We start from the raw sequence: 27,679 nt of genomic DNA, 5'->3' as shown, positions 1-27,679 counted from the left end.
CATTTTTGGAGAAAGCACCAAGGCTTGTCTTGTTGGCATTGTAATACTAATATATTAACATATAATTCCATGAAATGGATTACTGTAGGAAACACTCTTGGTATTATTTTAGAGACTTTAGTTTTCTGAAGTAGGTGTGTCCCTCACATGTTCTGAGGAGATCGTCTGTAGATCTATAATTGAGACTATTCCAGGATGGAAGCCATTAACATCTTGACAGCTCTGCTCGATCTTCTTCACTTGCTGTGGTTTACATCCGGTTACACTGTTCACCATCGCCTCACCAAACATGGTCAGACCTTTAAACGCACCCTGTAGTAAACAACAACATTCTCTAACACTAATCAAAGTCATTATTGTGTATCAAAATTGATTAATTTTTTGTTTGCCAAGTTTATCGCCTCATATATTTTATTAACAGCCAGGGACAATTTGAAGTGATACTTTTGTCTTACGAGTCTCTCCTGAGATTTATCAACCTCATATAAATGAAAATAAATAGAATTTCTAGTTAATCATGCAAGAAATACTGCTCAGAACACACTTATGAAAACAGTACTGGGTATTTTCTGATGGTGAACCTACCGCAGACAATTACAGATGTTCAACTAGGCAATACATTTGTGTTCGCAACAAATCTTACACATGAAGTGGATACAAAACAGGTAACTGGGTATATCTATATGGTATGTAATGTTGGCCCAGGTGCAAACGCGCGAGGGGTCTTACTGTGGGAGGAAACTGGGGGACCCAGAGAAAACCCACAAGGTTGGGTGGGTGACCCCCATACCTTTTCATGTCAGATTAGGGAACTGGCAATCTATAGGTGAAAAGCAATTGTGTAACCACTCCGGCATCCAACCATCCCGTGACATATGGTTATAACTAACAACCAAGAAATATTTTTGTTCGCATGTTGACCATTACAGAAGTCTTGTATTTACCTTAGCTGCACTGATGACTGTAGCAGCGTAGGACTGAGCTCCGTCTCCAGACATGCCACCACACGACTGATGCATTGGCACCAACTACAACACATTATTTGTTAATTATAATACAGATAAATTATAATACTTCGTCAGCATAGTTATTTGTCAACAAAAATATTCTATAATTTTAAGCTATCTTGTTTTCAGTTAAAAAATGAATAAAAATTACAACAGGAATATTTCCGTAAGACAATTTCTAAAATGACTACAGGAATATTTCCGTAAGACAATTTCTGTAATGACTACAGGAATATTTTCCGTAAGACAATTTCTGTAATGACTACAGGAATATTTTCCGTATGACAATTTCTGTAATGACTACAGGAATATTTTCCGTAAGACAATTTCTGTAATGACTACAGGAATATTTTCCGTACGACAATTTCTGTAATGACTACAGGAATATTTTCCGTACGACAATTTCTGTAATGACTACAGGAATATTTTCTGTACGACAATTTCTGTAATGACTACAGGAATATTTTCCGTAAGACAATTTCTGTAATGTCTACTCAAGCTCCGAACTAGGCAGCAATCTATACACTTAATAGTTATATAGGTACCCTCGTTTTGTTTGTTTGTATGCTGGGTTTATCGCCTCGTGAACAGCCAGGGTCATTTTGAGGTTGGGTCTCCTTGCAGTAGTTGCTATCTTGCTATCTCAGTGAACAACATACAGGAGGCCATCATATGCCATCCAGAGTAACTAGGATAAAATGTCCAATGACAAAACCATGACAGTTTGGCTTGTTTCTCAGCTTCTTAAGAAACACTGACATGGGTAGGGAGCATCAGAACATGCACCTCAGATCTTCACCAAAGGTAACATGGCTGGTGCTGTAGCCCCCGGCCTCCCTTTGTATAGGTCTATGGTCACATAATGCCATGAGGGGCGAACAAGCCTGTCTATATCATATGCCCATATATAATGCCATGAGGGGGAACAAACCTGTCTATATCATATGCCCATATAATGCCATGAGGGGGGAACAAGCCTATATTATACACCACTGCCCAGCAAAGTCATTACAAATCTATTACAAACCCATTACAAAACCATTAAAAACACTGATTCCATTAAAATTGGCCATTATTTCTCGTTTCCATTTTTGGGACAAACCTGGAGTTAAGTAATGTAATGGGCATTATTTTTCTAAATTTCAATTACTTTCCTATTAATATTTTCTTTGTAATGGTCATTAACAAAATAATAGCCATTACTTCATGTTTTGTATTTTTCTTAATGGCCTTTATTCTGTTTGTAATGGCCATTAGAGTGGAGTCATCATAATGTTATGGCCATTACTAACTGTGGATTTTATGTACTCCCATAACATTTTCCATTTAATGGCCACAACAAATTATGATCACAATGTAATGGCAATTATTTATTGGTAACTTCATGTAATGCCCATTACATTTTCCATTTAATGGCCATAACAAATTATGATCACAATGCAATGGCCATTACTTATTGGTACCTTCATGTAATGCCCATTACATTTTCCATTTAATGACCATAACAAATTATGGTCATAATGCAATAGCCATTACTTAATGGTACCTTTATGTAATGCCATTACATTTGTTATTCCGATGTGCAATTCCTCATAAGTAACATTTTTTTTCTTGTAATGGCCATTACAAATATTACAAATATCATCACATCATATTGTAATATATATGACAATGCTTAATATACTACCATGAATTGTTGACCTTAAATTAATGTATTATTTCAGTATCTTATTTTTCATTATATTGTTATTGTTGAATTCCATGTCTATATTACAATTTTGTTGTTGGCTTAAAGAAGAATAAGGAAACTGTACAGGCTTACTAAACCCCTTCACAATAAAAAAAATTTCAAATTTCCCGCCCAATAACTTCAAGCAGGAGAGTTCCAATACATGGCAGCCATGAGGCTTTTCTCACACATATGAAGAACATGTTATTTTACAAATGAAGGGAAGTATTTATCTTTAATACCTGGTTCATGATTAATACAAGACTACCAGGAAATGAAATATTCAACTCTGGAAGTATGTCAACCTGTTTATAGGTAAGAATTAACTTAAAACCAATCACCATGCATGTGACCTAAATTTACATAGTGTACATTATATTCAAACAGCTTTGGCATTTCTTAAATTGTATTGCCTATTCAACCAAATTGTACAAACACACATCATATGTACATTGAGAATTAATGCAATAATGTACATAAATCACTCTTACATGTATCTGAAGAATATTAAAAGGATTTTGGGTCCACATGATTATGTACTGTGAATATCCATTTTTGAAGCAGTTATCAATTTGAAACAAATGATGGATCACTTTGAATGCAATTTTTAATGGAAGGACTACATGTACAACGATATTGTCAAACATGCATAGTGATACAGTTCATGATGAACTTTGATGAAATTAAGTGGTAAAATGCATTTTCTAAATTTTCTGAATGTGTCTAATGTAATGGTCACATGTAGGTCCATTAATTTTGTATACCTGTATGTATATAATGGCCATTACACTTTTGTTTGTAAAAACGTAATGGCCATTACCATTGTGTTGATCTTTAAACAGTTTTTGTACTTTTTGTAAAAACTATGGCCATTAAAGTGTATTTTCTTGTAATGGTCTTTTAGTTTTGTACACCTTTAATGGCCATTACACCTTTTCTGACGAAATGTAATGGCCATTACAGAGTACACTTCAGAAAGTAATGACACCGTTAATGGGCATTACAAAAATGGTTTTGCTCCAAACCTAATGGCCATTACATTACACCAAAATGTTTAATGCCCATTACACCCTAAGGTTTGATGCCCATTACATTGAAAACTAATTATTGATGGCCCTATTACATTGTGATGGCAATTACTTAGTGAAAACTTTAATGGGTTTGTAATGGGCAATTTGACAGTAGTGATAAGAGTTAATGACTATTAATGTTTTTGTCAAACCATTAAAATCCTTAAAATGCATTTAAATTTTATTGTTTTTTTTCCAGACCCATTAATTTTGTACCTTTAATAGTCATTAATGTTAAATTAAAAGCCATTATTAAAATAATTAATGATCATTATAAATGTTTTGTTAATAGCCATTAAAATGTATTAATTAAGTACCATGAACTAATTGATTTGTTTCAACCCTTTGATGATCATTAAAATTGAAAACTGTCACATTTAAAGACTATCAAACTTGTATTAAAATTTTTCAATTAATAGCAATTAAAGGTACAAAATTAATAGCATGATTGATGGTTTTATGATGGTAAATTTTAATGGGGTTTTTAATGGCCGTTTTAAGGGCTTGGGTATGCAGTAGTGATATGCCCATATAATGCCATGAGGGGGGAACAAACCTGTCTATATCATATGCCCACATCATGCCATGACGGGGGAACAAGCCTGTTTATATCATATGCCAATATAATGCCATGAGGGGGGAACAAGCCTGTCTATATCATATGCCCATATATTGCCATGAGGGGGGAACAAACCTGTCTATATCATATGCCCATATATTGCCATGAGGGGGGAACAAGCCTGTCTATATCATATGCCCATATATTGCCATGAGGGTGGAACAAGCCTGTCTATATCATATGCCCATATATTGCCATAAGGGTGGAACAAGCCTGTCTATATAATATGCCCATATATTGCCATGAGGGGGGAACAAACCTGTCTATATCATATGCCCATATATTGCCATGAGGGGGGAACAAGCCTGTCTATATCATATGCCCATATATTGCCATGAGGGTGGAACAAGCCTGTCTATATCATATGCCCATATATTGCCATGAGGGGGGAACAAACCTGTCTATATCATATATTGCCATGAGGGGGGAAAAAACCTGTCTATATCATATGCCCATATAATGCCATGAGGGGGGAACAAGCCTGTCTATATATCATATGCCCATATTATAATGCCATGAGGGGGGAACAAGCCTGTCTATATCATATGCCCATATAATGCCATGAGGGGGGAACAAACCTGTCTATATCATATGCCCATATAATGCCATGAGGGGGGAACAAGCCTGTCTATATCATATGCCCATATAATGCCATGAGGGTGGAACAAGCCTGTCTATATCATATGCCCATATAATGCCATGAGGGGGGAACAAGCCTGTCTATATCATATGCCCATATAATGCCATGAGGGGGGAACAAGCCTGTCTATATCATATGCCCATATAATGCCATGAGGGGGGAACAAGCCTGTCTATATCATATGCCCATATAATGCCATGAGGGGGAACAAACCTGTCTATATCATATGCCCATATAATGCCATGAGGGGGAACAAGCCTGTCTATATCATATGCCCATATAATGCCATGAGGGGGGAACAAGCCTGTCTATATCATATGCCCATATTATGCCATGAGTGGGGAACAAGCCTGTCTATATCATATGCCCATATAATGCCATGAGGGGGGAACAAACCTGTCTATATCATATGCCCATATAATGCCATGAGGGGGAACAAGCCTGTCTATATCATATGCCCATATAATGCCATGAGGGGGGAACAAACCTGTCTATATCATATGCCCATATAATGCCATGAGGGGGGAACAAACCTGTCTATATCATATGCCCATATAATGCCATGAGGGGGGGTTGGAATTTGACGGCCATTTTGATCAGCTGATGCCTTAATTTTTGCAATCAAACAAACATGTCTATCGTTGTATTTTGGCAACTAAATATTCTGAGCTATGGAATTAAACACACATATATATATATATACATATGTCTGTGAAATCAATCTGACTGATATTGAAAATCAAGGAATATCAATAACTCATTTGTCTGCATACTGTAAATCACTTATATTTCGCGAGTACTTAATTTCGCGAACTCACCTAATTTGACTTATTCGCGAATACATAATTTCGCGAATTCTGATCTCAAAATGACTCGCGAATAACGTGAACAGATCGGAGATATGTCCATGTTGGTAGCCATTTTGTTTATGAGAATCATGTGATGGTACAAGGAAAGTCATGTGATTCAATCATGTGATATCGGTGTCTGGTCAGACTGAATTGTATTTACCGTTCCTGTATACGCCTCTCGGCTATATACAAGTGGATTAAACAAAAGAAATGTGGTGTTCAAGGTGCATTTATATTTGGAGGGTGAAATGAGTTGTTTTCAATATAAATAAAGCTTTCACGCCCGTTCATATGTAGCTGTCTGGATTATTTCACCGACATGACCACGCTTACAAAGGCGGTGTCAAACATTAAACAAAACCCACGGCTCATTAAGAATGCCTGGGAGATGACGGGACTACAATAGGTTGTGAGTTAACGTACACTGTAATTAACGTACGTGTGTATACAGTGATACCGATGAACAGTTCTCGGGACAGTCTATTTCGAATAATATATACTCCAGGCGATTATTTGTTTTGAATGTTTGAATTAAATAAATAATCTGTTTGATTTCAACTTTGTTATGGTAAATATCTTTTCGAGAATAAAGCGATGTGAAGTGCTATATATACATGTAACCTTACATAACTTACAACAGCGTGGGTAATAAAGTACGACGTATTCCGGATGAACATCCGGGATCCTCTTGACCGTACCTAATTAATTAACTACATGTAAAACGTCATCAAGAAGTTAATTAAGTCAAAGTTCAACCACAATATTAGTGTTCAGTGGGGTTTTATGTGTGTGAAATTTTGGTGTTTTGTGATATAAAATTACACTCTGATCTACATGTAAGTATATAATCTATCATTCTATTATTACTTTAATGGCGATGTCTGTTCACCAACTAAAGATTACGATCAATTCAAAATGGACGCCACTTATTCTTGTCATTCTTATATAAATATTCGCGAGGGATTTGAATTCGCGTTTGACTCTCCTCGCGAATTAACGCGAAAATAAATCCCACGCGAAATATAAGTGATTTACAGTTACTGTAGGCAATGCCTTGTATTTACCCGTTTGTCTGCGTAAGCAAGCCACCTGATGCCCAAGGCTATAGGATTGTGGTCAGGTCCTGGGCAGGGGAAGCAACCTAACACAACAGATGGACATAACATGTAAAACATCATATAGCTGATAGTTACTACACACATACACAGTAACTCGGTCTGGGATAAACTATATCTGGTATCTTACAGTAACAGTTTTTTCACCATAAACTATTCATTTATTCATAATGAAGGAACATTTAAATCAAGAATATGTTTGTGAAATGTGTATAACCTGCTCCTGGTTTGATAGAAAAGAAGTCTCATTCAAACATATTTGAAAAAATAATTGGATTGCACTGTACTGATCACTGACCTGATAGTAGCAATTTTAATATCAGAACTCTTGAGTGCAGAACAAACTCTGCAAAACTTCTTAATCACAGACAAACAAGAAATAAATGTCCATGACACTTCATTGTGACAGGGGCATAAAACAATTTTATTCATTTCAATATAATTTTACACTTGTGATAAATGTGAATTGGGTCCCTGACTTGTACTTACTTGTCACCCAAAATCTTTGTTTAAAGGTGCATGCATCAAATATACATATCTTCTCTTGGAAAATGATGACTAACACCCTGTAAAAATAAGTACATTGGCATAACAAAATGGGGATCTTAAAGTGATTTTAACTGTAGCCATACTCATTAAAGTGACTTTATCTGTAGATTTCATACTCATAAAAGCGACTTTAACTATAGATTTCATACTCATAAAAGCAACTTCACTTTAGATTTCATATTCATCAAAGCGACTGTAGATTTCATACTCATTAAAGTGACTTTATCTGTAGATTTCATACTCATTAAAGTGACTTTATCTGTAGAGTTCATACTCATTAAAGTGACTTTAACTATAGATTTCATACTCATGAAAGCAACTTCACTTTAGATTTCATATTCATCAAAGCGACTGTAGATTTCATACCCATTAAAGTAAATTTAACAGAAGATTTCATACTCATAAAGCGACTTTATTTTGTTTACTCATTAAAGAGTGATTTCTTCTTAAAAATAGTGAAATGGGTTAAAGAAATAGCAATACTCAAGCCTATACTGTAAAAGATATTCTATTAATACCTTGGGGTTATACAGGGTTAGCATAGGCCTTGAGAAAGTCTTGAATTTCAAATACAAGAATGGGTCTTGAGAAAGTCTTGAATTTCACCTTGGGCCTTGAAAAGCCTTAAATTTCACCTTGGGCCTTGAAAAGCCTTGAAAATTGGTTTACAGCCTTGAATATAAAGGTTTCATTAGGATAAGTGAAACCCTGGCCACTGATCATTTGGATTCATCTTTGTCTATGCTGCCTCCCCTACAGAGGATAATAATTACCATGTCAAGTTGTATTTTGATCAAGTGTATAGTTATAAGTTGCCTTTTTGTTCTCTTGTTCCCTCTCAAGATGACGGGTAAAATGGGTCTTGAATATTTAATTAAGACATTGAAAAAGACTTGAAAAGGCCTTGAATTTGGTTTGACCCTGTGTTTACCAATTGTAAAACACTGTTTCTACCACAATACGCCGTGTTATTCCACTCTAAAGTCATTGTATAAATGTGCCGACTGTTGGATAAATATATGTTATATACCACTAGTGGTATATGACCTTCCGGTCTTTTGATTGCTCAAGAATTCGAACTTTGACCCAAGCTGCAATTGTTATTGACGTCACCAATAATCGAATGACGTCACATCACCGGGTCCCGGACGTCACCGGTACCCTTTATTTGCATACGCGAAATTATACTTTGCCAAGTTTCCCTTTGATTCCAGCCGATATAATTGTGGTAGAAACAGGTCACACGACTCGTAATTGTTGGATATGGAATTTATTTCACAGTCGTAAGTTATTTTTTTAAAAGTTGCAAAAGACACTCGCTTAAGCTCATGTCTTTTGTAACTTTAAAAAAATAACTTACGAGTGTGAAATAAATTTCATATCCAACAATCACTCGTTGTGTAACCTCTATTAAACTCATTTGATGTTTGTAAAGAATGTTACATGGACAAAGCTAACCAAATGGTAATGTTATTGTTTCTGACTGATTTAGGTATTTACAAGGCAACGGACAATTTTAATTTTCATAATTAAGGATAAGTCTTAGTTATATGAAATGTTTTTCAGAAATATGCAGGATTACATTTTCCAACAGTGCTTTTTACAGTTATAGTCGCTTTATATTACATGCCCATAGCCATGTCATACTGAATAAACTTGGATATAACCAAAGCTTTTTCTATTACATGACAGAACAGAACAACTATTTGATAAATAACATAACATTATATATATATCCATCTCCACACAAATGTTACCTATTTTAATAATAGTTATACTTGCCCATTTTTGTTGTTGAACTTAGTAAGTAAAACCTTCATTATTCTCAAATGTAGCGACTTCTACGTTTACATACAACACTAATAATATGTCTATGATAAAAGGAAGGTTAAGGGTACATGTATGTATATTTAACAGTCAACACTATCTGACCTAAAACATTCCAAGTTTTACTTCTCATGTCTGATACTTTCTAATAAAAGTGCCATGAGGTAATGTTACCTGAAACAACTTATAATTACCTCAATGGTGGGAAGGGAGGTAATCCAGATTTTAGAAAATATTACTCATCAACAGACAGACATCTTGGGACCATAACAATGGACACAAGATCATGCTAAAGGAGGTAACCCAGATTTCAGAAAACAATTTACAATTTATTCAAATGCTTCTAATTCGATAATTTGACAATTTGGTACGTTGTGTGACTGGCTTTGTTATTGACACTAGATTCAGCTACAATGACAGATAAATTCATTCCTAATTAGCAGCTATGTCTTCGCTATTCTAAATATCAACTTACCTTTTATTGCACTCAATGTTGAGAACTGGAATGCTGGGAAAATTCAGGGAATGCACCTCATCACCAGTTTTAAGCGACACAATTTTAACTGAGCAGTAAGGCTGGCCAGCACTAAAATACAGGCAAATTAGATACACTCACTCATCTTATAGTGACTTGTTGGATTATGTTCATCAAACTCTATATAATTAAAGCCTCTCTAGGTTTTCCTAAGTTATAAATTTTGACAAAATTACAAAAATGTGTGAAATGATAGAATATATACCCTATGATATCATGTGGGAATCAATACCATTGTTCTTCATGATTACAATCACAATCGGGAAACTGCCCACTGATTATGGGGAATCCCCAATGTGGTGCTTCACTCTCTATGTGTAAATGAGCGGTGGAAAATATGTCGCACACGTATGTGCAAACTGGTTTGTTTTGAAGAATGGCAGACTGGCAACCAATGCCACGCAGCAGAAGCCTGAAGTTGATCAGAAGTACTGGTTGTGATGGCAAAGAAAAGGATTGGGTAAAATCACAACAACATCTATGATTTAAACACGAGTCTGTTATGAATTGGCAGTGAAAATTGGCATCCATACTTTTCTGTTTATCATTCGGGGATGTAAATTGGCAGGGAAACGTTGACTCATTTTCTATTTTTAGATGTTCATCACATACATATACTTTACTTATGAATTGTTGACATAACCGAACAGATCTGAAAGGAATTTCATGATAATTCCAAAAGGGATTAACATGAAGTTTTATATATATGCAAACAAAAATATTCCTAATCCTACTGCAAATTGTATTATCAAAATTGATCAGTATCAATGTTTTCAGTCACTGATGCAGGATAGGTGAAAATAAGAATATAAGAAATATGAAGTCATATTAAGTTTGTACAGTGTAGCTACACTCGATAAATTTCGTAGATTTTAACAGTAAACACAACTCTATAAAATCTAAACAGCTATTATATTGTTCTGTATGACAAATGCGTGACTTGAACAAAATAAAACCACCAAGCCAGAGGAAAGTAATCTTTCCATCACTATGTCCTATAGTTCAGGATAATTATCATTAAATGGAGAAGTTTAACATTTGATTGATAATTTGACATCAATTTCCAAATCACTTATAATTATAGGATAATACACATGGGTCATTGTGTAGGTTCCAATTAGCTATCAAGTAAACTTTCAAAATTCACAAATGTTTTATATGTAAATCAATATTTATCTTAATTATAAATTATGGCTGGGGAATCTAACAGGCATGCTAGTAAGCTTAAGGTATTTTGTACATAATGTCCCCATTATCACAGTCAAGATACATCAAACCAGTTGCAGCAAACACACATACTTGACAGCCTATTAATTGCTTCAAGATAAAATATAAAGGTTATTGACCAAGAATGACTCCTATAATGAAAACGAATTCTAGCAGTGCAATCAACCGATGATATCTGATGATGTAGTGGCTGGAACATACAGTGAGATATCCTTAGGGTGTGAGATATCCTTAGGGTGTAAGATATCCTTAGGGTGTGAGATATCCTTAGGATGTAAGATATCCTTAGGGTGTGAGCTATTCTTAGGGTGTGAGATATCCTTAGGGTGTGAGATATCCTTAGTGTGTAAGATATCCTTAGGGTGTAAGATATCCTTAGGGTGTAAGATATCCTTAGGGTGTAAGATATCCTTAGGGTGTGAGATATCCTTAGTGTGTAAGATATCCTTAGGGTGTAAGATATCCTTAGGGTGTAAGATATCCTTAGGGTGTAAGATATCCTTAGAGTGTAAGATATCCTTAGGGTGAAAGATATCCTTAGGGTGTAAGATATCCTAATGGTGTAAGATATCCTTAGGGTGTAAGATATCCTTAGGGTGTAAGATATCCTTAGGGTGTAAGATATCCTTAGGGTGTGAGATATCCTTAGGGTGTGATATATCCTTAGTGTGTAAGATATCCGTGTAAGATATCCTTAGGGTGTAAGATATCCTTAGGGTGTAAGATATCCTTAGAGTGTAAGATATCCTTAGGGTGTAAGATATCCTTAGGGTGTAAGATATCCTAATGGTGTAAGATATCCTTAGGGTGTAAGATATCCTTAGGGTGTAAGATATCCTTAGGGTGTAAGATATCCTTAGGGTGTAAGATATCCTTAGGGTGTGAGATATCCTTAGGGTGTGATATATCCTTAGGGTGTGAGATATCCTTAGAGTGTAAGATATCCTTAGGGTGTAGATATCGTTAAGATGTAAGATATCCTTAGGATGTAACATATCCGAATGGTGTAAGATATCCTGAGGGTGTAAGATATCCTTAGGATGTAAGATATCCTAATGGTGTAAGATATCCTTAGGGTGTAAGATATCCTTAGGGTGTGAGGTATCCTTAGGGTGTAAAATATCCTTAGGGTGTAAGATATCCTTAGGGTGTAAGATATCCTTAGGGTGTGAGATATCCTTAGGGTGTGAGATATCCTTAGGGTGTGAGATATCCTTAGGGTGTAAGATATCCTTAGGGTGTGAGATATCCTTAGGGTGTAAGATATATCCTTAGGGTGTAAGATATCCTTAGGGTGTGAGATATCCTTAGAGTGTAAGATATCCTTAGGGTGTAAGATATCCTTAGGGTGTAAGATATCCGTAGGGTGTGAGATATCCTTAGGGTGTAAGATATCCTTAGGGTGTAAGATACCCTTAGAGTGTAAGATATCCTTAGGGTGTAATATATCCTTAGGGTGTGACATATCCTTAGGGTGTAAAATATCCTTAGGGTGTAAGATATCCTTAGGGTGTAAGATATCCTTAGGGTGTAAGATATCCTTAGGGTGTAAGATATCCTGAGGGTGTAAGCTATCTTTAGGGTGTAAGATATCATTATGGTGTAATATATCCCTAGGGTGTAAGATATCCTTAGCATGTAAGATATCCTTAGGGTGTAAGATATACTTAGGGTGTAAGATACCCTTAGGATGTAAGATATCCTTAGGGTGCATGTAAGATATCCCTAGGGTGTAAGATATCCTTAGAGTGTAAAATATTCTTAGGATGTAAAATATCCCTAGGGTGTAAGATATCCTTAGGGTGTAAAATATTCTTAGGATGTAAGATATCCTTAGGGTGTAAAATATCCTTAGAGTGTAAGATATCCTTAGGGTGTAGATATCGTTAAGATGTAAGATATCCTTAGGGTGTAAGATATCCTTAGTGTGTAGATATCGTTAAGATGTAAGATTTCCTTAGGGTGTAAGATATCCTAAGGGTGTGAGATATCTTTAGGGTGTAAGATATCCTTAGGGTGTAATATATCCTAATGGTGTAAGATTTCCTTAGGGTGTAAGATATCCTAATGGTGTAAGATTTCCTTAGTGTGTAAGATATCCTTAGGGTGTAAGATATCCTTAGGGTGTAAGATATCCTTAGTGTGTAAGATATCCTTAGGGTGTAAGATATCGTTAGGGTGTAAGATATCCTTAGGGTGTAAGATATCCTTAGGGTGTAAGATATCCTAATGGTGTAAGATTTCCTTAGGGTGTAAGATATCCTAATGGTGTAAGATTTCCTTAGGGTGTAAGATATCCTAATGGTGTAAGATTTCCTTAGGGTGTAAGATATCCTTAGGGTGTAAGATATCCTAATGGTGTAAGATTTCCTTAGGGTGTAAGATATCCTTAGGGTTTGAGATATCGTTAGGGTGTAAGATATCCTTAGGGTGTAAGATATCCTAATGGTGTAAGATTTCCTTATAGTCCAGAGGCTTAGGAAAAAATCGTGCACATTTTGATACAAGTATGAAATTTGGTACATGGTTACTATAGCCTAATCCAATTTATTTCCAACCGGGACCCCATCCAGATTTTGCCTATGGCGGTGGTGGCGGCCATTTTCCAAAATGGCCGACAATGGCCGACATGGAAATGTTTTATGTTCTATATCATAGATTATAATTGAGATAGGAACATGGTTTTTGTGTCTATACCCATATATTCAGGGTCAGGGAATACAAATATGATAACAGTTGCAAGATATTTTGAGTCAGCCATTTTTTTTCCCAATATGGCCGCCATTTTTGGTTAAAATGTTCAATTTCCGTAATAAATTAGTACCAAATAATGATCGAAACTTTTTATTTTCAGGATCAATATTTTCCATCAAATGCAAGTTATACATGTTGTTAAGTCCATATGTTACAAAAGACATTGTTTATGTGTCCGTTACAAACTATGTGCTTATTTGAAGGCGAAAACACAAAATGTAAGACGTAAAACGAAACGAAAAACGAAAGTTCCTGTGCACTTAATACGGACCACTATAGGCTAAAAGTAAACATGTTCCTTTTTACATGGTTTGTAAATTCATAACAGACAACCACCACACTTGCAAAGTGTGGTACAAGGCAAGTCTGCTTTCCTGCATTTGCACTGCCTCTTGCAGCCTTTGCTGCACCCACATTTGATGACAACGCGGCATGCTTCACCCGCAGGTGGAATAGTCATCCATCTGATTTTCCATTGTTCAGTAGAGGTTTCCCAAATCCATCCAAAGCCTGCTGGGCTTGGCAACAGTGGTGCATTCAACATTGCTTGGCCCCATACGTGACCTGCCATATACCCTACTCTAAACAGATGCTGGATAAGAGCGTCTTGTGTTGGCGGGATATTTTCGATTTCTCTGCCTTTCTGTGTGAACAACAACTGTCTTTCTCCATTCACGGTACTCTCTGGGCTTCCTCGATCATACATAATCACCACCAATCTCTCAACTGTTGGTAGAACATCCATGACATTCCTCTCAGATGGTGTTTGGGCTAGAGTGCATAAAGCCTGTGTGGCATCTTCAAAGGCATTCCAAGCACACCAGGCTGTTCGTTTACCTCTACCAGCAAATGAAGATGTTACATCACACCCAGTCAAGGCATGAAATGCAGTAAGAGCTTTGGCTTTATCTTTGCCAATTGCTTGAGCCATGGCTGTTACATCAAGATAGCGGAATGTCCTACCTGTACGAAATGCAACCCACATGCATTCACAGCCGATCTTCTGAGCCAGACTTATGCCTATAACCACGACATCCGTGTCAACTGTTCGCAGGAGGATCTTCCTCATTCCATGTTGAACCCCATCTGTAGCATGTACGAACATCCTTGTGTCAGCCTCCTCATGTGTACAATTCATCAGCCCAGCAACATCACATGGTGCTGACGACAACACTTTGTCGCCTTGAGTAATGATGACAATTCCTGGAAATGTTTCGTGTACAACATGATCAGCAATCAGACTGAAAAGCTCGGATTTATTGTCATCTTCACGCAGGAACTCATGCCAATTACTTGGCACCGTATTCTTCCCTTCAACACGTCTCCGAGTACCTTTTCCTCTCTTCTGCCGTGTACCAGCTTTAAGACTATCCTTCCTGTATACATCAAATACCATATCAACTCTAAGTGTTACATCGCTAAGAAATTGCTTTCGGATGTAGTCCATGATCTTCATGACATAGTCGTCAAATGACTCTGACATTCCGGGTTTGATCATATTAATAATGGCAGCACCATCAAGGATGATCATCTGAGCATCACGTGGATCAACTGTGTCTTGAACTACTAGTTCCTCAATGCACCCCAAGAGATCGGACTTTGTCCCCATTCGCATAGCTCCATAGTCAGACAGTGCAGGTGGGTATGACTGGTTCTCGTGAGAGAAGAATTCTGTCATGTTAGTTTGACGGGCTTGGCAGACAATGTACAGCGTAGAGAATAATGTGCGATCACGTTTTAGTGATTTCAGTTGTTTTTGTTCCCTGGATTTCTCTTTAGGGGTATTTCTTCGAAAGAGAGGTAGCTTTGCCTTTGTAATGGTGGCATGAATGGGTGTCGTTCTGGTTATGAGTCGATCTACAAAGAAACTGTCACATCTTTCTTGTCCTATAAACTTTATCGTCTTGATGGAATCGACAATAGTACAATCGGCTACCACTCTAGTGTCAAGGACAAGAAGATCTCCACTAGTATCCAAAAAAGGGTTACCCATGTCTGAAATTGTGTTCACCAGAGAGCCCACATGATGAAGAAAAGTTTTCTGTGCTCCTGGAATAGAAAAATGAAAAATGATCAATATAGTGCAGATTTCCTTACTTTGGTTGATGTTATAACATTGTGTGTATACATGTATTAAAATTTTATTTAGAGGGTATACTCATGATTTCACATATTATTTTCAATAATTCAAATTACAATGTAGTGTTTGAAAAATGAATATTACTACAATATGATGGCATCAAACAATAACATGCGTACATGTACCTGGATTATCTTCATGATGTCGATTCTGTACATCTGCACAGGTGCTGTCCAATGTATCAACGAACTCCGTCACAACACGAGCCATCTCAGGACCTGCTACCATCCACCTTAGAAGAGCAGCTGGTTTTTCCGTGAGACCGATGGCTCCACCTTCCTCTTTCACACAAGCGTTGTTCTGCTCATGACTCTCATCTAGAGACATTCTGGAGAAAGGGCGACAGGATCTATTCACTGTGAAATTACCCTTGCAAAACTCTGTGTAGATAGCAGGGTGCCTATCCTGTAGTGTCAGCATATCCCGTAGATGAACTGCTACTGCTTTTGCATAATGGAAATGGTCTAAAGCATGAAAGATCCATTGAAGTGCAGACAGGTTCTCAACATACAAATGAAAGTTACCTTCATGAATGGCTCTGTCCCATGCCATAATGGTAAGTTCTGTGTGCAAGATTAGTTCCCAGAACCTGAACTGAGTACTGACTGCTCTTCGCACATTGGACCAATCCTCACGAGATACATCGGTACCAACATTGGAGTAGTAGGCATCTTGTCGAAGTTTGAAGAGTGCACATGCAGTCACCTGATGGGCTCTAGCAGTTTTCTTCACATGGGAAGCTTTGAGAAAACTCTCTGCAGTTCCTGAAGTAGCTATTTCTGCCTGTGATATAGCCGATGTCCATCCGGTCCCATCTAGTAGGTCACCCAAACATTTTAACAATGCCATCTTGACATGCAAGCCTCCTAACATTACCACGTAGGAGTCCTCCCCATGAGTTTCCGGCCATGTCCATTGAATGTCCTTTGCGATTTTGTACAGAGGTTGATCACATGCTATGACAGGGACTTGTCCTGGATTAAGGATATTTACAGCTTGCCTCACCACATCCATAGAATGTTTTATCATAGCAACCGACTTTGAGTCATCTTGGAATAACGGCAGCAATGCACTTATATCTGTTTGACTTGTGGTCTCACGTTGGTTGTTCGCATGATAAGCAGCCCATGATAAGTGCTCTCGGGTGTTTTGATTGGGTTCATCAGTTGAATTTTCTGATTCACTGGAATCACTGATGATATCATAGACATTTTGACACCACCGATATTCTGCCTCGAGGTCAACAGTAGAATTAGGTTGCTTGAGCTCTGTTATCTCTGGAATTGGTGGATCTTTAATTGCCACAACAGCTGGTACAGAAGTGTAGTTGTCTGGAAGTTTGGCTATTTTGCGGTCTGAGCTGGACAGTGATGACCTCGCTTGTTCGATGCCAACGTCGTTAACATCTGGATGCTGGAAAATAGAAATGCCAGTTCCATGGAATGATGTTTGAGAACTGGTAGAGGTAGGATCATGGTCTATATTGTCTACTGCTGATGTTGTAAATATACCAATTTTCAGGGATTGTGGACATACTGCTCCTATTGATTCAAAGTGATGGATTGCTGAATTGGCCAGATCAGAGGACATACGCAGAACGCGATCATATGTAACAGACAGTCCCATCTTATGAAGAATAGTAATCATTTCCTTAGATCTAGTTTTTGAATGTGCATATGCTCCAAGAAACAAAGGAAGCGGTGGTTCACGATCACGACTACGCCTGGCATCTTTAGATCGTGTTTTTGTATTGCGATCAGAGTTATACAGCATCAGTTGTGAAAGAGACAATGCTGATTGTGACTGATGATTTGCCTCATTCTTGATATTGGTACCATGGAGTATCATGGCAACAAGAGTGAGCAATGATGTTGGTACAGATCTTTGCTGGCAATCACTTTCAAAAGTTCCATCAAATGATGGATACTCATTGGTGAACATATCACGCCGGATAATGTCTGCAACACGTGACATAATTACTGTCTCACTTTCACCATTGAGCTGACACGTGTTTCTGATACTCTTCCCAGCAGTTCCACTTGATACCAGCAGAATATCACGACCCTCACTGTGTGCCTCTAGCTGTGGGAAGTAACCAAGGATCCTATTTTTAAATCTAGTTGAATGGACGCTTGATTGTGAAGCATCTTGCAGCTGACGAAGCCTGGACGTATACAGCTTAATCAGTTCTGATAGCTGGAACACCGGTGTTGCATCATCACTATCCAAAACATCTTGCATGTATGAAAGAAGTTCTGCAAAAGCAGTATTCCTGGCAGTATCTGACGCAGAAGTATTCTGTACTGTACTCGATTTTGCTCGATCTCTGTTATACAGAGAAACCAGGCATTGGGGATGATATTTCATATCGATAGCTACAACATCTCCTCTGCTTAACTTAGCTAATAAATATTGATCTTGAAGATTAATAGCACACTGTCTCACTTTAGAATCAAGATCTCCCGTGGACGCATTTCGGAGAGGATTAGCATATGTTCCAGATTTGTTACAGAAAAGACATGTCGTATCTGGAGCTTCAGACTGTATCATCTTCTGGCGCGTAAACTTCTCCGGTGTTTCAGGCATGTCATCAGTACGTTTCCGTTTTGTTGCACGTTGTAAATTCTTCTCATTGTACTTAAGATTACAGCTCTTGTGATACTTGGCGTGTCTCAGATTTAATGTAAATGCAAGACCATTACCAGCTTCTTCAAGCCGATCAAGTTTTATGGTAGAAGGTAATTGACCAAGCTCATGGAAGGCAGACAGATTTTTTGCAAGTGTTTTATATCCAGCACCACCATGTGCATGATCCAAAGGACAAATAAGCTTTTCGTCTGTTGTTTGTTCACAGAGAAAACATTTACTCCAATCTATGGCTGCGGAAACTGGTACAGGGCTGTCATTTTTAACCAGTTTCAACGATTTTGCCATCTTGCCTAAATGGAAAAGAAACCTGTAAAAAAAGAATATAATAATGAATAATCATTTCTGGGCTTATAGGATATATACAAAAACAAATGCGTAAATCCGCTAGTATTAATTATTTATGGGACATCATTAAGAACAAACAAGAAAAACGTGAGAGAAAATACATTTTTTCAAAAATATAAAATATTTGAACACGGAACTTTTTAAAGTGGGTAGGAAACTCCCATGACACCAATGCATCTCCAAATAAGTTGTACTGGAGGGAACATTTAAATTCAATTCCTTTTTTGTTGATTTTAAAACTGTTTTGTCATTGTAAACTGTATTTAATAAGCTTTTCAATGACTATATGCTGGTATAAAATGAATTTTATGTTGAAATATTGTAATGCATACATTTATTTATTAACCTGCGATGACCTTGCTTTACTTCTCATGAAATTACCAATACTCACTTCCATGTTGTCTCTTAGAAGTTTGATATCGTTAAACAAATTATGTACAAACCTAGTTTATGCAACTTATGCAAAAACAACAAATAGATGATTGTATTATTCTGTAACTCACCTAAATAGATCTTGGTCATAATACTGATGCCAAATGTTTTGGTAAATGTGCTGAATGGAAAACAATGCCCCCGTAAAAAAGTTCCGTATGAATCATTAGTGAAATTAGCAAAAACAGTTTATACTTACCTTTTTACTGTTTTCTTCATGATATCTTCGTATTTGTAACATCAGCAACATGTTGTTACTTCTTTAAAGTACCGAGTTTATTTAAATATGTAGAAATATATATATATATATATACTGGATTCTTGTAAAAGACACTATATACATAGTGATATGTTGAAGTCCCCTTTCCCACAAATAATGACTTCGATAATTATAATAGAAGTTTAACCTATATTGAAACTCCAAGTAGAATCAAACAATAAAAACATTATTTAAGACATGTTTTCAAAGAATTTCTATTAAAACAAGATAAATTTTCATTTATACCTACAGGTTGAATTTAATGAATATGTTGGTGGCCATCTTGTTTTTACATACAATGTCCCTTTACCTTAGTATATATCTTTTTAAAACAACAAAACCATCACAAAACATTCAAATCACATTTTGAACTTGAATATTGATTTATAAACTTTGATAAAGAGACAATATAATAAATTGTGTATCTTTTTCAAGGCGAAATAACGGCCATATTGGAAAACAAGATGGCCGACACTAGTTAACTTCCATATGATGTCATAAGTAGATGCCCTGCACCAAAGAACAGGGGCATATAAATAAATATTAGGCTTCCACTGCATTTAGTTTTCAAGATATTTGATATTGAATATTTTCATGGCGGCCATCTTGGAAAATGGCCGCCACAGCCGCCATAGGTGAAATCTCGTTGGGGTCTCGGTTGAAAAATATTTGGAATGGACCATAGTAACTGTGTGCTAAATTTCATACTTGTATCACAATGTGCACGATTCGGACAAAAACCAGCATTAAGCCTCCTGACTATTAGGGTGTAAGATATCCTTAGGGTTTGAGATATCCTTGAGGTGTAAGATATCCTTAGGGTGTGAGGTATCCTTAGGGTGTAAGGTATCCTTAGGGTGTAAGATATCCTTAGGGTGAGCTGTACAATTCAGTACAAATCAGAGGCTACCACATATTACATTCATATTAACGTACCTTGAAGTATCACAGAGGGCCATGAGGGGTCTGTGGGTGTGAAACAGATCAGCGTCGCCTTTTACTGAAATAATCATGGCAGAAGTATGATATTCCCCACATATTACAGTACACATATATCATTTTAACAGTACAGACTGGAGTGTATTTTCTCTTACCCTGGACAGGGATATCCGCAGTTTTACTGGGGATGTGATTTTCTTATCTCACCCTATGGAAAAGACAAGCTACACATGCTCTTTGAACGTGCTCTTGTTCTCGATAGGGTGACGTCAGTATGACCTGACCCGGAACGCTTGAATATTAAATCAATATTATTCACAAAAGAAATTGAAATAAGTATTAATTATCAGAGTTAACTGAATGTTTGGTGTTCTTTTTGACAAGCTAATCGGAACTATATTTTGTATGAAATCAACATTGTAAGGTGTAAAGCGTCTGCTGCAGCCTCATCACAAAATGATTATTGTTAAGTTCCCAAACACTCTGCAAGCCTCGTGTTTGGGAATTTAACAATACATACAAGTATAGAGCACTGACAGCAGACCATATATTAAAAACAAAGTTTGATGTGTAAGTGAGATGTAAATGTTTACCTGGAACAGGTGTGGGCAGTACTCGAGCAATTTTGACTGGTCCTTGTCGTAAGGATAAGACTTCTAAAGCCTCTCCACTCGGCTGTACAACAGTTATAACGACAATTGTTTAATACCATTTGTAATTAACGATATGAAGATCGATATGTTTATATTAGTTAGATTCTGTAAATATCTTCAACTGTCTGGTAATCATAAATTAATTTGTTGTTCTAGTTTTGTATCACAATTCCAATTGATCATGAGCACTTTACATTATCACAAAAGAAATTTTCTTATTAATCAAAGTTCACATAGAATATTATTATACTACTTTTTTGTACATTTCCAAAATGTAATTAAACATATCCGGTTAGTTATAATATTAATTACTAGGCTAGAGAACTGATCATGTCTATTTTTACAAACTTCTTCTTTCTTTACATAAAACATATCAAACTTACTAGAACATTCCATATCTGTACTCCATTACTATAGCCTAGTATTAACAATAGAGGAATTCCTTTGTTCTCTCCTACAGTCAGGTCAGGATTGTTACATATATCTGTAACAGTAAACATCAGTCAAAACCTTCAAACAGCAGAATATCACAAAATTATAAAGATGATATATTAGCCATTTTGACATTTTTTTCCCAAAATGTTAATATCCACAAGATATTTGAATCTATTTAATGTTCCTTTAGAATGTATATTCAAAATATTATCTTGCAAATCCTCATAATGCTAAGTTAATTAGCAGTATCATGATTGGGTCATTACTTTTAATACATCAGTATGCTGAAGCTATCTCATTAAAACCAGATCTAAATTTCATTGTACAAATTAATTATCTAGGTCTCTTTTATCAGACTGTATGATGAAGATAATTATTTCAAAACATTTAATTTGATAAATTCAACTGAAACAATATTGCCCCACAGTTTTGTAAAATGAGTCAACACATGTACAATGTAAGTAGGTTAAGAAGACAGTCTGTTAATGATACATACCTTCTCCATAATTCTAACATGAACAATTCATCAGGTGTGATATCAATACAGGATGTTGTTTAGTTTATGTATTGCAGTATTTCATCATAAAGCTATTAATAATAGTTTGCTTAAAGAGACCTTCAGCATCCAAACATACCATTGATATCCGATGACTCAAAGCGTACCCACTGGATTTTTTCTTTGTCTTCAAACTGTTTTTGATGTCCACTGTATGCCTACAAATAACCATTGAGACCATTCCATGTTTTACACACAGTACCGCCTGATATACAAAACTTCATATTCAATTTTATGATCCAACATTTCGCACTATAATATATAACTTCTGATGATATCATACTTTCTTGAAAATTCATACCATCCTCATGAGGATATCCTTTTTCTACCACGATACGCATGTAATATTCCACTCTCAGACCATTGTATAAATGTGCTGACTGTTGGATATATAGAGGTTACACAACGAGTGATTGTTGGATATGGAATTTATTTCACACGAGTAGGTTATTTTTTAAAAGTTACAAAAGACTCAAGCTTTAGCGAGTGTTTTTGCAACTTTTAAAAAATAACTTACGAGTGTGAAATAAATTCCATATCCAACAATTTTGAGTCGTGTGACCTGTTTCTACCACAATAATATCGGCTTGAATCAAAGGGAAACGTGGTCAAGTATAATTTCGCGTATGCAAATAAAGTGTACCGGTGACGTCCGGGACCCGGTGATGTGACGTCATTAGATTATTGATGACGTCAATAACAATTGCAGCTTGGGTCAAAGTTCACCGTGTCAGCCAATCAAAATGCGTACAGAGTTTATACCATGTGTGGTATAAACGGATTGTTAATCAACAGCTGTAATGATTAACTGATGGTCTGAGAGTTGAATAACACAGGGTATTGTGGTAGAAATATGTTATAGTCCACCAGTGGAATATAACCTTCCAGTCTTGTCAATTTGATCCTTGACACTAACTGCAATTGTTATTAACATCATCAATAATCGAATGACGTCACATCACCAAGTCCCGGTCATCACCTGTACACCTTATTTGCATACGCAAGATCAGACTTGGCCACGTTCCCCTTTGATTCAAGCCGATATTATTGTGATAGAAACAGGTCACACGACTCATGATTGTTGGATATGGAATTTATTACACACTCGCAAGTTATTTTTTAAAAGTTACAAAACTTACTCGAGTGAAATAAATTCCTTATCGAGCAACAACTCGCTGTGTAACCTCTATATTTATCCAATATTTCAGACCATATGTATACTTTCTGTTATTTCAGTTTCACAATAAACAAAGAATTGTATTTTAAGATCCTACATGCCATATAGCCAACTTTCCAATAAACTATTTACATAATATATACTTTTTAATTCAATATTGTATATTATACTTTTTACAATGTATTATACATTTCTTGCATTAAATATTTATATACTTTCTGATCCAACAATTCTATTGTACACTCCAATGAACCATTTGTACACATCAGTATAAAACCAGAGAAGAAGTCGTTTATATCAATTTAGCCAAATTGACACCTTTTGGCCCCAAGGGGGTCAGCCCCACCATTTGTACAATTTTTAATCCCCACTTCATAATGATGCTACAGTCAATTTTTGTTGAATTCCAATCAGGGGTTATGAAGAAGAAGTCAATTGTTGACAGACAGACGGACAATCGATGCCACAGTATGGCATAATTATATATATAAGCTCACCTTGGTCCTTCAGACCAGGTGAGCTAAAAAATGATGAATGCATCTTCAATTGATCAAAACATTTCATATTCATATGCATGTATTACAGTACATATATATGATGCACCGAAATCAAACGACTATAACATAATGATATGGTTCTTATTATTATTTTCTTAATTTTTGATCAACACCTGTTTTTGTTTTCAAAGCAGAATCTTACAATTTGTTATTAGTAAACTGAAATTTCAACATGGTAATTGTGTATAAGTTTTAATTTGGCCATTATGAGTTCATAAGTTTTTAAGAATACCAATGCAATTTACAGACAGATGATGTGCTATGACACAAAGAATACTATCATGAAAGTTGCATACACTTTGTTTCAGTATACAGATGACTGATATAGTAACATTGATAGATTTGGAGCACTATATATACATATGTAGGTAGCATGACCGCAAAATCACTGTCGAGCTTATTTCATTCTGATGATTGCATTTAAATCTTATGAACATAAGAGGCCTATACACTAGTGAATGACAAGAAATGTGTATAATAATGGAAACCAGTAAGTTGATGTATCTAAAAACAGGTGTCATAGATACAAATACACTGTAGCTATAGGTAAGCAGAACAGGTGCTGATGAAGTCAATTTTGACAGTTTTTAAAGTTTCGGTAGGTTAGGATGTACAATTGAATACATGTATATACATATCTTGGAAGTTAATACATTACCTGTGGAACTACATCTGAGATGAAATCCACCACACTCTCCATAACTGTCTTATCACTGAAATAAACATATCGATGTATAATGTATATCATAATTTTGTGACATTTTATATTGCATTTATCAGATTGGAAAAAAATGAGATTCATGTGACATGATGTCTCCTTAATATAAATGCATAACCAATACAGATATACTTTTGACACACAGCATATCACATAAGAATACATATTATTATAGTGTGTATCAAAATGTTCATATTGCAGTCCGGAAAAACCATGTTTACTGCATTTTATATACATAGGAGCTCTGGATGTCCTGTTAAGTGTAATCTAGGAAACCTATACAAAATCTTTTTACTAATTATGTTTATATGGAGATATTGATGGATCAAAAAAGTTTGTCACATTCACTAATAGTGTAACAACTGAGAGATTTCTTTTCTTCACATTCACACATAGTCTACAGCTAACAACTGACTGAGAGATTATCATTCTAACCAGTAGCATTATATATATATATATGTGACCTGGAAAAAATTGAAATGTTAACAATCACATTTCAAATTCCCAAAATGACCAACTCATTTTATAAATACTTGAGGATTTGAAGTATAAAATTTTCAGTGATTCGAATTAACAATTTGTTCAAACAGAAAAAAGTTTTATTACAGTAAAATTATTTTCTTTTAAAAGAAGTACTATCCAACACATGTCTATTTGTATGCATGCATATATGTGCTGGACATTATAGATATATATATATATATGTGATGTCTCTGCAAGTACTTGTGATTCAGGCAGTACAGTGCCTACTTCAAAAAGATAGTTTTCTCTTCAATCCTGTACATACCACAATGCAATGATGCTATTATAATAGCACAAAATCTGAGATGGGTTGAAACAGGTTTACAGAGTTTTAAAAATACCAATTACAGACAATTCTAAGTTACAAACAGTATCCAAAGTTCTTTTGTTGATTAACGATGGAACAATCTCCCAGAACATGTTGTCCTAGCACCAACAGTAAATTCTTTCAAAAACAGACTAGATAATCATTGGGAAAAGCACAAACTTTTATATATATATAACAATAAGTATGAAATTATATAGGAATTGTAACTGTTGTCAAAATTTATTGATTTTATTTATTGTAATAATCATATTTCGGAGTCCGGTATAGAGGATCAAAAGGTCCTGCACTGGTAATAAAATATATCTTATCTTTATCTTATTAAGTTTTCTCATTTTTCATGTCAAATATTTAAATATTGATGAAGTGTACAATATGTCCGCTGCGGTTAAATTTTGGTTTGGTTTGTTTTTTGTTTAACGTCCTATTAACAGCCAGGGTCATTTAAGGACGTGCCAGGTTTTGGAGGTGGAGGAAAGCCGGAGTACCCAGAGAAAAACCACCGTCCTACAGTCAGTACCTGGCAACTGCCCCACGTAGGTTTCGAACTCGCAACCCAGAGGTGGAGGGCTAGTGATAAAGTGTCGGGACACCTTAACCACTCGTCCACCCGCTGCGGTTAAAGGGAAAGGGAAAATATCATTGAAATTTATCTGGGACCATGCAAATTTGAATACATAGTTATACGGTTAAAAAAATAATCTATATGTAAAGTTTTGTGTTACAAAATAGGGTTGATTTGGACTACTCTAAAGACGTTGAGAGTATGATGTCTGGAGGGAGACTATTCAAATAGACTTTTGTGAGAGGGGAATAGGCCTATGAGATTTTTTTTAATGTGTTATGATATATCGGGTATTAGTATATGGAGAAGCTAAATTAAAGCCGATACATGTAAAGTCTTGTATACGTAGGTGCTGAGTTTTTGGAGTCAACTGCAACTAGCTAGGTTATTTCAGATTTAGTACAACTTTGATAGATGGACATTTTTTTCTAAATGTGGTTATATAATTAACTTAGATTTAAACTTAAATTTTGTATCTATTGTCATTGTAATTCCTATGTGGAAATTGTCGATTCTAACAGTCTAATGATGCAGAAAGGACTTAGTTATCTGAATAAATTATACCTTATTATGCACTCTTGATTGACCAAAGCATAACAATGTCAATATCACTCATTTGAAGAATCAATCTAGTTCATCGCCATCACTAACACTACAGTACAGATTTCGTAGTTTGTGGCAGGTGACCTGGAAAAATTCTAAGTGTTGATTAGGATTCTTCCTCATTCCAAATCGTCTTATTCATCTATCAAATACAAATTTAATAAAATCAGGAAATTACAAGCTGACCAGAATGCTAGCTTTACATAGCTGAGTGTTTTATTTCAAATGGCTTCGTCGCCATTAGAGGAAATGATTCCAATCAGCTGTTGATAATTTGTTGACTTTGTTCGAAACGTTTTTTCCAGGCAAACAAATGGTCAGTTCGAGTTGTTTAAACAAACTGATCTCGTTGCATCTAAAATACCTGAAAGGTTGTGGTCGCACGACATTCTGATGATACTTCGATGACCTCTTGGGTGAGTCTGCTGCCATTATTTTGGGGGAATTCGGGCGATATCAACAAATATTACTTATGACGTCTAGCTTGTTTTGGGTTGTCCGCGAAGATTTTGACGAATGAAGAGTTCTACTTCCGGTGTATTAACGGCAACGTAAATCATAGAGGCCCACTGAGGGGTAACCTGGTAACAAATTAGCTTCCGAAGGTAAATAAGCCGAGAAATCCCTCTTAAAAAACCCTAGAACAACACAATAGACCTATTGGTTCTTCGCACAAAATGACAAGAAAAGCGTTTTAGATCTACATGAATATAGGATTAATTTTGTTGAACCGTTCAATCATGCCATTGCCCATAGGATGGCATATTATGGCATGCCAACGTGTTAACTAGACTCTAATGCAAAAAGTATAGGTCAAGTATAAAATATTTTTACGTCAGGCTAAGGTAAATCTTTTAAACTAAAGTTTATATAAATATGAT

General features: G+C 35.9%; 1 protein-coding gene across 1 annotated transcript in view; it reads right to left on the bottom strand.

The window, feature by feature from the left end:
* LOC117333360 (breast carcinoma-amplified sequence 3-like) overlaps positions 1-27,299 on the bottom strand; it is a 50,922-nt gene extending 23,623 nt beyond the window's left edge. Inside the window, exons 1-11 of the mRNA XM_033892624.1 lie at positions 27,163-27,299; positions 24,724-24,778; positions 22,411-22,489; positions 21,724-21,824; positions 21,281-21,362; positions 20,685-20,748; positions 9,883-9,993; positions 7,521-7,597; positions 6,981-7,057; positions 945-1,028; positions 148-312 (exon numbers count right to left, since the gene is read on the bottom strand). Of these exons, the coding sequence (XP_033748515.1) occupies positions 148-312; positions 945-1,028; positions 6,981-7,057; positions 7,521-7,597; positions 9,883-9,993; positions 20,685-20,748; positions 21,281-21,362; positions 21,724-21,824; positions 22,411-22,489; positions 24,724-24,778; positions 27,163-27,230 (963 nt within the window). The 5' untranslated portion in view covers positions 27,231-27,299. The remainder of the gene's footprint in view (positions 1-147; positions 313-944; positions 1,029-6,980; positions 7,058-7,520; positions 7,598-9,882; positions 9,994-20,684; positions 20,749-21,280; positions 21,363-21,723; positions 21,825-22,410; positions 22,490-24,723; positions 24,779-27,162) is intronic.
* Positions 27,300-27,679: the final 380 nt, after the last annotated feature.

This window comes from Pecten maximus, chromosome 8 (genome assembly GCF_902652985.1).
Source record: "Pecten maximus chromosome 8, xPecMax1.1, whole genome shotgun sequence".
NCBI lineage: Eukaryota > Metazoa > Mollusca > Bivalvia > Pectinida > Pectinidae > Pecten > Pecten maximus.
Note: the sequence above shows the minus strand (reverse complement) of the source record. Positions and strands in the feature narration are given on the sequence as shown.